Genomic DNA, 14,254 nt, shown 5'->3' with positions numbered 1-14,254 from the left:
ACTACAGTGCTAATAACATCTGGTACTGGCGATGCCAACGTGTGGCGATGCTGCACGAACAGGGGCTGGAATACTGTTATCTGTTTTGCGAGTAATGAAACAAAGGAAAGTTTGCCAAGTTACCATAAATTACTGGCTGTACTTTTTCTTTATTGATAACTTGCAATGTTAGACAGAGAGAAACATGAAAGCAGTAAAAGTGTAGGAAAAAGAGACAGGTTTGAAGCCAGAAAGTACCAAATATACCTCAGAAGATCTGATCTAAAGGTTTGTCTGCTGTCTGTTAGAATGCAGGAATGGGCATACCAGTGCAGCCTCTCTAAGGACTTCATATTTACAGGACTGAAGGAAGGCCAATCTAGCCTATTCTTCATGTTAGCTCTGCGGCCGTTTGCAGAGCATTTCTCCTGAATGGTGCGAGGATAAACTGAGCCAAATGCCAGCGCTCCAATATCATGCCAAGGGTATCAGTGATGAAACTCAAGATGAGCACAAAGCTCTCCTGACTCATCAAGTGCAAGTACTCCAGCTTCTCGGCAGTCTATTGACTCTGCGGCTTCTAGTGGCAGAATGCCTCATTTCACCATGTTGCATTAGCAGGTGATTGTGTTGCCTGTGCAAAGGCAAGCCAGCTGGAGTTTGAAACCAGGCCAGGAAAGTTATACAATTTTGAAGTGTCACTTGGACTGCAGACATATCTGCAGGCAGTTAAAGAGATGTCCAGAGCCGATGCTGAGGATCCAATTCTGGGCCGACCCAGGCATATTTTCACGGATCTGTATGCACTGAAAAATAAAGCTGATCAAAATCATCGGCAGGGATCTACATCTCCAGTACGACTTGAAGGTGTGACTTTATTTGATGACACGCTTGTCGTAAGTCAATGACATTTATTTAAAGTTATTCTACAAACATGTTCCGTTATATCTGTAGAAAATCTCTAAATATCCTGACAGCAATCAATAAATCAAAAACTGACAAATAAGATTAAAAAAAAGTAACTAATGTTGAGAAACTTGATAACAGGACGTTAACGTGTCCGTTCTTGGATTTGAAGGCTCTCTACGAGATGTTATCTCCCTCCAGAGATCCTCTAGAGGAAAGAACCCCGACTCCAACACCACTGTACAATCACAGTGAGTGTATCTGTAGTTCAACAGAGTGACGGGTCTTCTCTCTGGCAGATTGGGTTTCATCAATTTCATCACATTCTCCCAGTTACATAAAAAATTGTCAGCAATGAAATTAGTAAAATGCTTCAGAGACGTAATCAGCATAGTATTGGTTGTATTTTAAATATTGGATCAGACCAGCAGATAATGAAAATAATTTAAGAACATCAGAAAATGTAATGACTTGGATAGGGATCAAGGTAAAAAACAAACAAAAAGCGCTTGATCAGGACTTCCTATTGAGCTGGTCCTACATTTAATCTCCAATGTTTTGCCACGGGTCAGAGCTGCTGACACAAGATAAGTAGATAGTTGAAAATGTTTTTTCTTTCAATAAAGCTTTTCCTTAAACACAGCACAGCATCTATGTTATCCACTCAAGTATGCTTTGAGGCAATCTTCAGCTGCCTGTCCTTTTTTTTCCTCCCAATTCCTGAACTTTCCCTTTAAAGAAACTCTTTCCAACAGCCATTCTCTTAGCCTGGTCTGTCAGTGTGGCATTGTGCTGCAGAACAAAGAAACTAGCGAGCAAGCCATCATTATCGCGTCAGGGACCCGAAATGCACAATTCCCCCTAGGCCGCTGGAAAACACAGACCTAAAAAACAAAAATACCATCAGAGATAAAATAAGCGAAAAATAAATTTGAATGGAGAGCAGAAGTGGTGCTTGATGTGTTGTGGAAGGGGGCTGCGTTAACAGCTACAGACACATCTCTGCTCGGAGCTCAATAAGGCCATCACCAGTGGGATTTCCAATGATCAACTGCACATCGCTAAAAATGCCACGATTTCGTTCCCCTTCATTAACTCTTCGATGTTTTTCACGGCTGTGTCGAGTCTCTCATCGTGACGCTCTCTGAGGCCGGATCCGTCTTGCGGAATTGTTTACATTTGTAGACCGCCGGGGTCAGAGGCATCTCTTTAAAAAGAAAAAAAATTGGTTTTCATGTGCTGTCCTCTTCATCCTCTCCGAGAAAAGTGTTTCAATGTCAGCGGAATAAAGAAAACAATACCACATTCAAGCCCATTTTAATTGCACCAGTAGAGCCCATAAATCACATTGACAAACACGCACATGCTTAAACACACACACACACAGGATAATTCTTCTCAGTTTATCTGCACCCACCTGATGACAAACCAGCTGCAGTACGCCAATGTGAATACGCTCGGGCCAGTGGGCGCACACGTGGGAACAATGGTAACCCAGAGGTCGTGTGAGCCCTTACACCTGTTGTACCTTTTAGACAGGACTCAGATTGTTTCCAAAATAAATTTGGCTGAACTAAATGAAATCAACAACAATACTACATTGTGATCCATCATGTGTGCAAACACACACTAGATTACAGGGGATGTTTGAAGGATGCACCTGCACACCGACAGCAGTAATTGGATAGGTGAATTTAAGAAGTAGAGATGCGCGATGTGTCAGACCAGAAATTAAATTCTAACTTTGCAGCCCCTAGACAATAGCTACATGACATGCAACTTTAAAGGCTCACTTATGCTGTATCTTAGACACGGGTATGAACAAAGCCTTCTTTGTGCGCTCTGCATGGATTTCGTTTGTATTTCCTGCATGCTTCTTAAAGTGGACTGATATGGATCAATGGAGCAGTTCTTCCAGTAGTCGGGGCAGTATAGCAGCCAATGTAGATAATAGTTCAATTGTGTCACTACCATAGGACAAGTGAGGAAGTTTTTAAAAATGGCAGAGCTTTTTAAGCAGAGGTTATCAGTTGATAAAACATCTGTATGATGTTACTTTGCTTGGGTACAAGCAGGGCATAACATTTTATTTTTTTGGTTTGGTATGAAATTTTACTGGCCAAAATATGTTTTGACTGGCCACAAATTTGAATACTTACTGACACATCTACACGAAGTCCGACAGCGGTCTTGATCGTTTAGCCAAGACATGAACGTTGCGAAAGAGGTTCTTCATCTTCGTGGTGGTGGGGTCGGTCATCGCCGTGAGTGCCTGCACCGTTGCTGTAGTTGCGATGGATCCTGCTGCTGCCGTGGAAATCTTTGTTGCATTTATGTGAGCATTTGATCTCTTGTGGTCTTTAACAGATTCCAGTTTCGTTGTGCTAGTGCCGACGAAAAACGAGCACGAACAGTTGGCCGAATACCGTTGACAGATGTTGCACTTTATGGTATAAGCACTGCCGTTGTACACCAACCACTCTCTCCTCACCCCCATATCATTGAACCGCCACTTTTCATAACATTTTCTTTTTGGTTGTATTCCTCACAGCTCTCCTCCTGCCATCGCTTTTCGGGTGGTTTAACACCCGCAATGTGTCACCACATCTTTAAACTAATCTCTGATCTCTTCATTTTAACCTCTTCTTCTTCCTCGACTTCTTCTTCTTCTTCAGTGTTGTCATCGTCTTCTTCTTCATCGTCTTCTTCTTCATCGTCTTCTTCTTCATCGTCTTCTTTTATTTCTCTTCTTCTTCTTGTTTCAAATGTTGAATGACGGTGGACAGTGAGGGACGAATTTGAAATTCAAAAACGCAATCAGTAGATCTGCTGTAGCTGTAAACTGTGTCTGTTGTACTGTTTGCATTTATGTTGAAAGTTATATAGCAAAGTCGGGATATTTCAGCAGCCTGCTAATGGCGTGTGACCTATTTATTTTACTGGCCAAAACATATTTTTACATGCATTTGGCGAGTGGCATGTGCCAATTTTAAACAAAATTTTAAATTTTTAAATTAGTGCTGTTACCTACTTCTGAGGTTTGAATATTGGAGGGTCAGGTAAAGTTTAAAATTCTCTCTCTCTCAGAGGCGTTGAGGCCTAATGGACTGGAGATTGGGTTCAGCTGACTCATCACATCTGATCACATTGTTTTCTTTTGTATTATTCCTTGGTATTACCTTTAAAACTATGAACAAGGAATCAACATATTATTTTCATGGTATCAACCTTTAAAATTATTATAAGCCACAAAATATTATTTTGGTGGAATAAACCTTCAAAACTTTAACAAAGCGTATTAAACTAGTATCCCAAAAATGTGGTCTCCTCTATGGTAGGGGGCACTGTGGCAATAAACTAGGGTCCTGAAAGTGCAGACTCCGCTACTGCAAGAGCGTAGTATTGGTTGTTTTGTTCATGCAGTCAAACTGTTGCACCATGGTAGTGCCACGCAGTATAGACTAAAGAGCTAACATGTTGTGTATGTGTGAATTTTTCAGTTCATATTATATCACAGTTCAGAGAAAGACATGTTTTCCCGCATGGTTTACTGCAAGGCGGAGAGAGGAAGAAGGAAGAAATATATCTACAATTTCTTACACAGCACATCTTTTTAGGGCTATGAAATATTAAATTTTACATCTTTGCTCATTTATCACTTTTCTAAGGTTAGGTTTAAGGGTCGTTGATGGGAAAAAGAAAATCAACATTGTCCATCCATTTTGTATAACACTGTTTTAGCTTTTGCCTCTCAAAAATGTGTTGCTTTTCTCAGTTTTAATGATTTATGGATTTAGACTGTTAGTCTTTGGTGAGATGTGGGCCTTTTTAGCCAAGCTAATGGCTCTAAGGATGGCAGTACTGGTCTGTCACTTAGCTCGAAAACTGAAATCTCTCAACAAGCATTTGATGGACAGATGGAATTTGGTATAGACATTCGTGGTTCCCAAATGATTTAATGTTAATTATTTTTGGTGGTCCCCTGACTTCTCCTCTAGCAGCACCAGCACTTTGACATTTGTGCTTTTGAGTGAAATGTCTCAACAACTGTTGGATGGACTGCCATCCAATTTGCTACACACCTACAACCTCCCCCCAGGAAAGATTCTATTAACTTTGGTGACCCTATGACATTTCATCTGGAGCCAGCATCAAGCCAATGGATTGGCTTGAAATTTTGGTTTGTGGCCAAATACCTGCAGGACTAATGTCATTCAGGCTCAGTTGTACTATATTATGTACACGTGTTAGCATGCTAACATGCTAAACTAAGATTTTGACCATTATACCTGTTGTACATCAGCATTTTAGCATTGTCATTCTGAGGAAGTTAGCGTGACGACATTAGCATTTAGCTCAATGCACAGCCTCACAATGCTGCAAGCATGGCTGTAGATTATTTACATGTTTCTATGTTTCGACTACAATATTTAAAACATTATTCAGCAATCTAGCAATAGTGAAATTAATTGTAAGTTGCAACCCCACAGACCATCGATTGGATACAGTAAGACCATCAGCCCTATTCAACTGTGTAACTGCTCATAGTCTGAAAACAATTTGGATACAGCTAAATCTATTTTGGAATGGTTATTCTTGCATATTGTCACATTTGTGCCCATCATGTTACTGCATTTTACCTTTGCCCCATTTTTCTGTGGAAACCCTTCTGGAGGTTCCCTAGAGAGTACCACTTCTGTAGTGCGAGTGCAAACCAACAGTACAGGATAAGATAATGAGTGCAGTCTAAAAGGGCAACTGTCTGGAATAGCTCTAGATATTTTGTAATTTTACATTTCCTTTTGTGAGTCATTGCAGTCGGTCTGCCGTGACAGAGAGACAAGCTTGTGGTGGTGGGTTGATGGGTGACATCAGCAGTGTAATTGGTGATTCCTTTCCGAACCTGCATGTCAAAAGGAAGAAATGGAGTGGATTAGGAAAGGAGAAAAGGTTGTGTTGAGGATTGTTGGCATAGCAACAGCTGGAGAATTTGTGAAACGGGATAACTAGAGATGTATCGGCATAGTGAATGTCAGTGGAGATGGTTCATAATGGTGACAGGGGCCTGTTCCATTATACCTGACAGCAGCTGTCAGTTAGTTAGTGAGCGCGGGTGCAGACCCAGAGATCTCAGTGTCAGCAAGAGATATACCTGGCAGTTCAGTGTCACGGACACAGGCAAAATCCTTAGAGGGTTAAGACTTAGGAGTGACAGGCTGCTGCAGCGGTCTGAAGTACCTCAATGGAGGGGAGGAAAATCTCAGTGGAGCAGGGTGGGCTGTTTGTGGTTCAGTGCGATAAGAATGTCCCCTTAGATGTTGGGGAGAGGTGAGGAGTTTTTGAAAGGTATAAAACAAGCAATATGAGACTGTAGTTCTTGTGAGGATGGGTCGACAGGTGGATAAGGTGGAGAGGAGTTGATGAAAGTTGACAGGAAATAGGGCAGATAGTGGTGGCCTGGAGGGCTAAAGAAGGGTTGGAGCATGGTCAGGAGGGCTAGTGTTGACCCTGCTGGAGGCAAGAATATCTGAGGGACCTTTTGCGAAGGAAATTAAAACTTTAAGATGAAACAAATAAATGCAGGAATTGAGAACAAGCTGGCATATTGTCTGAAATCTGCAGCGATTAACACTCAAAATGCACTGGTTATTGCTTAAGCATGGTCTGAATATGCTTGAATGCTATGTCTGTTTTCGTCTCATTCCACAAATTGAGACAAATTGTTGTTTTCATCACATCCACTTAGCTTTGTCCATCTTAGCTCTAACTAACCATGACACCGAGATGCTCCCATACAGTGGATCTGACAGTGTTGGGAGCCAGCTCTGGAGTCTCATTTGTGTTCGCCTTTTCTGATGCCAGCAGCACCACACCAAGCTTGTCTAACCTGGCTCAATTTTACAGGTAAAACTCGTACTTTAAAGTTTTTGTTCAGTGGAATTAGACCAGTGTTTGGGTCACAGTAAAAAAGGAAATTGCACACCAATCTGGAGGCTCTGTAAAAAAACAGTTCAGGATGACACACGTAACGTTATACCTCTAATGTTGTGATAACTGTTTGCACAAGATTTTCTTTTTTCATTTCACCTTGTACCACTTTTATAGAGTTTGAATCAGAAAGGCTTGATCGGTGGCACCCTGGTGGGTCAGTTGGTGAAGTATGCACCCCATGTACAGAGGCTTTGTCCTCACCACCCAGGGTTCAAGTCCGACCTGTAGCCCTTTACTGTGTGTCGGCTCCCCTATGACTCATCCCATCCACTGTCAGTCTTCATCTGTGCTGTTAAAAAGGTCATATTCTGCTCTTTTGGTTCTCACCTTACCTTTACTGTGTTATGTAGTAGTTTTGTGCATGTAAAAGGTCTGTAAAATGGGTCCACGCCAAAGGGAGTTACTATCTTTCAGAAAACACTGCTCCTGCACTGCCTGAAACGCCTGGTTTGGAGTCGAGCCGTTACTTCCATAACTTATGTATGTCAATATGTAACAGCTGTTATATTATGTATATATATATACGAAGCTATATATCTATCTATCTATCTATCTATCTATCTATCTATATATATATATATATATATATATATATATATATATGTATTATAAGCCAAGGTTACAAGCTGTAGCTGCGTTATTTTGTTTCACACTACCTTGCTCTACATGACGCACCCTGCTCTGCCTCTGACTGGCTACATGCTACCCGTTAAGTAATGGCCATGTGCAACTCTCATCAAAGATGAGAACAGAGATGAGCTTTCTTGCTCTGTAGCTAAAACGGAACATTCGAGACACAGTGTGTAAAGGCATTCTGCAGCAATACACCATATGAGAATAATAATGTTTTTTGAACATTAAAATATGTAAATCTATTCCACTGGAAACCCCCAAAATAAGATGTATGAATCAGAAAATTAGCATAATATGACCTCTTTAATAAAAGGCCACGAAAAAGGCCAGGAAAATGTAAAAGAAAGGGAGGGGTTGATTCATGAACAGTTGCACTGCCATTTCTAACCAACCAGGTTTCCGTTAAAACATGAATGAAGTTTAGAATTACTGCTAATATCTTCAAGCATTGCTAGGTTCAGGTCATTCCTGAGAGGGCTGGGGATAGATCGAGGCTAATTTACAGTGTGAGTTCATTGCTTCTCATTCACTCTCCTACCTAAAAGGTAGAGGAAAGAAGACAGATATTGGAGGGACCCTGTATGTCCAAGACATCCTCTCTAGATTTGCTCGCTGTTGTTTTGGCTGGCAGTGCAATGTTTCTGAATGCAACCTGGTGGCAGCCTGTGGCATCACATATCACTGATCAGCTTGTTAGAGAGATCCCCAAGAGGGAAGCTAAGAGGAGACCGAATCCAGCCATCCTATTTTGTCAGTAAATCCCTGAAGGAGTGAGCCAGGAAAGCGGGCAGCATGGAGAGGAGGAATTGGAAGACCGATCCATGACCTGGTTGTTGACACAGAGGTTGTAGTGTTTTGTTTTCCTGTTGTCGAGGCTGCGGCCCTGTTAGCGGGTTGGCAACAGGCTGGCATTGAGGCTGTCGCATTTGAGGCCCCTGTGTGTCTGGGTGCATCATTTAGGCCTGGCCGAAGGGTGTCGCCAGCTGAACCAATAACAGTTGATCAGCACTAAACTTACTTGCATCATCCCAAGAACAGATTAAAAGTTATCAATGTAGTTGATCCCTTTCAGGCCACAGGCTTTGCTGAACCATGTGTTCAATGATACAACTCTACTGATCCCTGTGTTGACTGCTGGCGGTGGTCCACTGATAATCAACTGGGCCTTAAAGTTCAATTAAATCCTGCTTAAGAACAATTTTGCGGTGCTTATGTCAGTTAACGGATGTTGTTTTTCTCAATGTCACACATCACACCACGTGTGAAGTAGTAGGCATATGTTTGAATTGTATAACCACTTTTATCTCTGGTAGCTGCATCTGCCACAACCAAAGATACAGGTTGAACTGTCTCTGTGGGGTTTTCCTCCTCGGCTCCATTTCCATTCATACATTTTTCTAAAACAATTCATAAGTCTCCCTTATCCACTCTTATCAGCAACCATCTCCACTTCTGGCCCATGAGGATAGTTCAGTCCTGCTCTCTAGTTTTAGTGTTTGGGGTGACTGTGGTCTGCGTTTGTGTAGGCCTTAGGCATCTGCCAGAAGCCATAAACGTCAACCAGTCTTGCGCTTGTCTGTAGGTTTTGCACCCAGATTATCCAGGAGCAAGTTCCTGGGAAAAGTTGTGGTGTCATTTCGCGTTAGCTGTCGATTAAAATATTCTGTCCAAAACGATCCTCGTTCAAAGTCTTCTGAAGCTATTTGTGGCAGTCTGTGCTAATCAGTGTGTCTGAGTACAGAAGCATGGCATTTGTGTCAGTAGGCCAGTACAGTGCAAGATGCTCTACGCTACGGGAACTGAAGTAGATGATTGCAATCAAAAATTTCCCATCCAATTAATGGTCATCTCTAAAAAACACATTTTCGAGATGATTTAGTTGTGACAGTGAGCCACTTTTTCAGGCTAAAAATAGAAAAATGAAAACAACTAAGACGGAAAAAAGTGTCTGCACTACTGTAAAGGAGGGAGAAGTGTGTACTGTACCTGTTTTAGTCTTAGATAAAGATATTGAGATATTGTTTTAACATCATATCTTCATCAAGTCCATGTAGAGATGTGCAGCTTTCATTTGCATGCTGAATAGGCTTTTATTTTATACATCTACTGAGATTTATTGACTTAATCCAAAAGCATGAAAGAAATTGCCCAGAAGCAGGTTTGTAAAAGAAAATCACTATCACAGCACAGCTCCCTCTTTTAGATAAAGATATTTACGGCGCAAGACTTTCCTGGTTACCCGGGGACATCTCCAATGCACAGGTCCTCAGATTTGTTTTAATTAGGTTGCAAATTATATCTGAGTAATTTTACAGGTACAGTAAGTGGGCAAGACAAATTGCATAGGAAATGCCACATTAACATGTAATAAGACTGAACTAAGTAATCTCTAATTAGATTGCCCTTTTAGTGAGGGAGACTGTCTGTGATCTCGTGGGGGAAAAAAAATGTCTGAGAGTTTTAAAGGCTTTGAGGGCACTGGTGCACTTGACCTAAAACCTTTTTTAACAGCTTATTATGACATAAAAAGGATACTAAGAGGTATTATTACATGATTTCACATGCAGATTACAAACATGTTTACTGTGTTTGTGTTAATTTCATTCCTGCCTAGACTGGATGCAGAAATAGTTTTTTGACTTCCTTTACTTAGATGATGGTCGAGAAGATACGTTAAAGGAGGTCTGTGCATGTTATTGCACTGGCACCTATAAAAAGCATTTCTTATTTAAGTGCAAACTTGGGTGGGTTTTTGTATTAAATTGATATTCCTTTGGCTCTTTTGTTGCTTTTTATCTAATTAGTATCGCAGTCATTTATAAACAGTAACCATAATTATTTTAAAGGAGACGTATTATGCTCATTTTCAGCTTCATAATCTTATTTGGGGTTGCTACTAGAATAGGTTTACATGCTTTAATGCTCAAAAAACACATCAGTTTTTCTGATTCTGTCCGGTGCAGCAGTACTGTATCCCTCTTCTGTCTGAGATCCTCTGATTCAACTCCTGTCTCTTTAAGGAACTCCTCCCATATACCTGGTCTGCTGTAATTGGTCAGCTCACCCACGCCTGAGCCAGCACCACTCACCGTGTATGCAGTTGGCTCTGTCGTTTTTTCAGCTTCCAGTTAGCTTTACTTCAACAGTGAATAGAGGCGTAAATAACGCAAATGTGTGACGTGGTGTGTGATGACATAAGGTCATGGAATTAAAGGCGGGGCTACTGAGGAGGCATTTCAGGAGCGGGGTTTTCTGTGGGAGAGATGAGCTCCTGTCAGCCGAAACGTTGTGCTTTTTTAATTTCAAGACCTTTTACATGCACAAATACTGAAGAAAAGAAAAACAGAAGCTTTTTGCTTTATAAACAACGCATAATGGAAAGAATATCCCTTAGCTGCCCATTTTCCCCAAGCAATCATACACTGGGTGGAGAAAATGCATGAATATCCAAATGTATTTGTGGTTTCGAGTGGTGGGATGATAGGTGCAAGATAACTTATCTCTCCTGCTTCAGCTGGCAGCTGCACCGACTGACAACAACAGGCACTTCATTTTGATATTTGATGAAGCCACTGTCTGTGTACTCGCATAAACCAGTCAGATGAGCAAAAAACAAGACAGGCCGAGAGAAGAATACAGCAGCCAGAAAAAAGGAATCACACAGCAGCGTGATGGAGAAGAGTCACCTTCAGTTTTAATTAGTCCAGCAGCCAATTTCAAAACAGAGATAGAAAATGATGGACCAGTACTGACACATGACAAAAGGAAGATGAGGGCAGACTTTGGACTTTCACTTCACAGTCTGTGATCGTTTGTTCATTCACTGTCATGACTTTTTTTTTCTCTGATCCAATGTGATAACTTGACTTAATTCAAGCCATTCAAGCTGTAAACTGGACCGATTTTAATGGAACATTGTAAATGAAAGGATAAACCATACATAATTTATGTGATTGTCTATGGATTCTCTTCGATTTTCTAATATTCAATGACACTAATTGCTTTTCTTATCAGAATACCAGGCCGAATCAGGACTTTATCTGACGTATACAACTGAATAAAAGGGGGCGGCATAAATAATAACATAAACATAAGAAGAGGAAAAAGCACAGGCTAGCAAAGTCAATATTAACATACTGAAACCAACCCTAAACTCAGCTCCGTGATGAATGAATGCAATCATATTAAACGGATGTGTCTCCAGCTGTATTGGCATTAGTTATCTACACGCTTTCAGACCAGACACACATGCCTCCTCTTTAATAGCATCATGCATGGATCTGGTGTCTGGAGACAAAAACAAAACTAAACTACAAAACAAAACAAAAAAAACAAAACAGCACTTTACTGAAACATGTTACTGTACATATATTACCTTCGAATTAAACTCTGCATTTATATACAATACAAAATGTTCTTTTTAACTCTTCTCTCCTAGAATCTATAATTGCTGACGTGTGGTACAGGGCATACGGCAACTCTTAAAAAACAGAAAAAGCAACAGAGCGCAGAAAAGTACAACAAATACAACATTAAAACGTGATGATTTTAAAAAAGAGAATGTAAAACGAGCTACATGGTGAATATAAAAGGAACGTCAATTAAAGACAAACAACGTACATTTAAGTTAAGCAACAATATCAAGTTCACACTTCCCCCCTTTTACAACTATGCTCAGTTGTCGTGGCAAATCATGTCGCTTTGTAGTCCGTTGCTTGAATACTGTCATGGAAACAACAAAGGCTGAGCAAACTATCCTGTTGTTATGGTGAGGTACAGTTTACAGTCTGTATCAGTCTGTTTTCTGCACCCTTTTATTATTTTTTCCCTTTTCCTATCCTTCCTGTTTCCCTCATTCCCTCCTCATTCTGAAGGCATTCAGGTGAGTTTCTCTTTAGTTCAGTGAAAACACCCCCTATGCAATGTTCTTAATTGCATTCTCATTAAGCTTTTCCATGTAGTTCCTAAGATCCTTTGTGTCCCCGAGCTCGATGTCCGGACATACCCATTTTATCTCACTGGTCTGCACCAGTGCTAATGGGCTGAGCACAGGACATCCATTACTGGCCTTGACGTTGGAAAAGGTAGTGAACTTCACCCTCTTTCTCTTGGTGGTGGGTGAGTTAAGCGACTCGTTCCTGTGATCCCTCCCGCTCGAACTGCAACCTCCCACGCCATTATTACCGCGCTGGACGCCTCCGTTTAGTAGTTGACTACCTTCCTCGAGAGTGCCACAAAGTTCGTCCTGCTGCTGTTGTTGCAAACAAAGGCCCTCCTCTTGGCCCAGCCACACCCAGTCGTGGGCGTGGGGCATTGTTTCCGGGGCCTCCAGGGACAGCTGCTTGTTCCGGTACTTATATGCATAAGAGATGCAGTTAATGAGAAAAACCAGGATGGCCAGGCAGAAGACTCCCAGCAAGGCGTACATACCAATCTCCAGGTCTGTCAGACCTCTGCGGGACGGTAACAAGTCTTCGTCAGTGCTGCGGCTGCGGGGCAGGTCTGCCTTGTCTGGATACTCAGAGAATTCGCTCGGTGCCCTTGCCCCGCTGTCTGCTGATAGACGGCCCCCGTTAGGTCTCACTGGGACATGGCCCCTGATGGTAGTGGCTCCACGGTTGATTAAGCCAGTTTCCATATCAGAGATAGATCCGCCGTAATATGGAGGGTCAGGACGTGTTCGCCGGTCTCCTGGTTGTCTGTATTGCTCCTCTGGCTGACCAAATCTCACCTGTATGTTTGCCATTCCAGTGGCTAAGACAGTACGTCGTTTCCCCTTCTGGCACACCTCCGACTGGCTCATTTCAACACGCACAAGCAAACCCTGACCTTCGCCCTTGGCAACGATAATGGGCCATTTCCACGCTGCACTGCGCTGCACCACCACCACCTGTTCATTCAAAGAGGTGGCTGCCAGGTCAAAATGGGCAGGGTTGTAGTTGTCTAGAGGAGTCATGGATCCATCACTGAACTGGAGCCAGGCGCTGATGAGGGACTCCTTGGAAAACAGAACACAAATTGGTATCAGCATAACAGCAGTACCCAAATAAGCCTGAAAATAACAGTAAACACACAAAAAGTAATCTGCACATTTCCAGCTAATGCAGAAGAATTGACTGGAAAATAAAAGAGATGAACACGGTGGAAGCCAATTCGAGCCTTAATTATGGATGAAAGAAACAATAGAGTGGGATATGAAACTATTCGCTTGAAAGCCAAATATTCTTTACTCTCCGAGGGACGAGACATTACCCTTTTTCCATTTGAAATTATAATTACAGGAATAACAGAGCTGTTCACTGGTCGGATATGCAAATCAAAGAGATGGCACTACTATATCAAGAGTGAATTAATTATAAAGGAAAAACTACAATGCATATCATAGACTCCATAATAACCTCGATCCAGCCTTGAACTTGTAAGCAAAATACAATGCACAGTCGAGTGCTAACACAGTACTTTCCTATCTCTTGTGGTAGGTTAAGAAATGAATAATAATATTGAATGCTTTAAAAGTGCAAAATGTAAGGTTTATTAGTTGAAAACATTTGTTACATTAACAAAAATGATCAAAATAATGTGAAAAAAAATAGCAGTTTTCACATCATGGCATCTATGTTTTGTGTTGCAGAGATATCTACTGAAGTTAGCGTGCTAACCCGCTAGCCCCAGCCTATCCTGTCTAAAGCTCTTGTGCTAGCACTGCAGACACAAGCAGAAGTTAGCAGTTACACTGAGGATATGC

At 41.5% G+C, this 14,254-nt stretch overlaps 1 protein-coding gene across 1 annotated transcript in view; it reads right to left on the bottom strand.

Moving 5' to 3' along the window:
• Positions 1 to 11,178: 11,178 nt before the first annotated feature.
• The window catches only part of LOC115593349 (transmembrane protein 132C), a 170,518-nt gene continuing 167,442 nt past the window's right edge, over positions 11,179 to 14,254 (bottom strand). Inside the window, exon 10 of the mRNA XM_030436864.1 lies at positions 11,179 to 13,507. Coding sequence (XP_030292724.1) covers positions 12,425 to 13,507 — 1,083 coding nt within the window. The 3' untranslated portion in view covers positions 11,179 to 12,424. The remainder of the gene's footprint in view (positions 13,508 to 14,254) is intronic.

Source organism: Sparus aurata, chromosome 12 (assembly GCF_900880675.1).
Source record: "Sparus aurata chromosome 12, fSpaAur1.1, whole genome shotgun sequence".
NCBI classification, from domain to species: domain Eukaryota; kingdom Metazoa; phylum Chordata; class Actinopteri; order Spariformes; family Sparidae; genus Sparus; species Sparus aurata.
The sequence above is the reverse complement of the archived record's forward strand: the minus strand, read 5'-3'. Positions and strand labels throughout refer to the sequence as shown.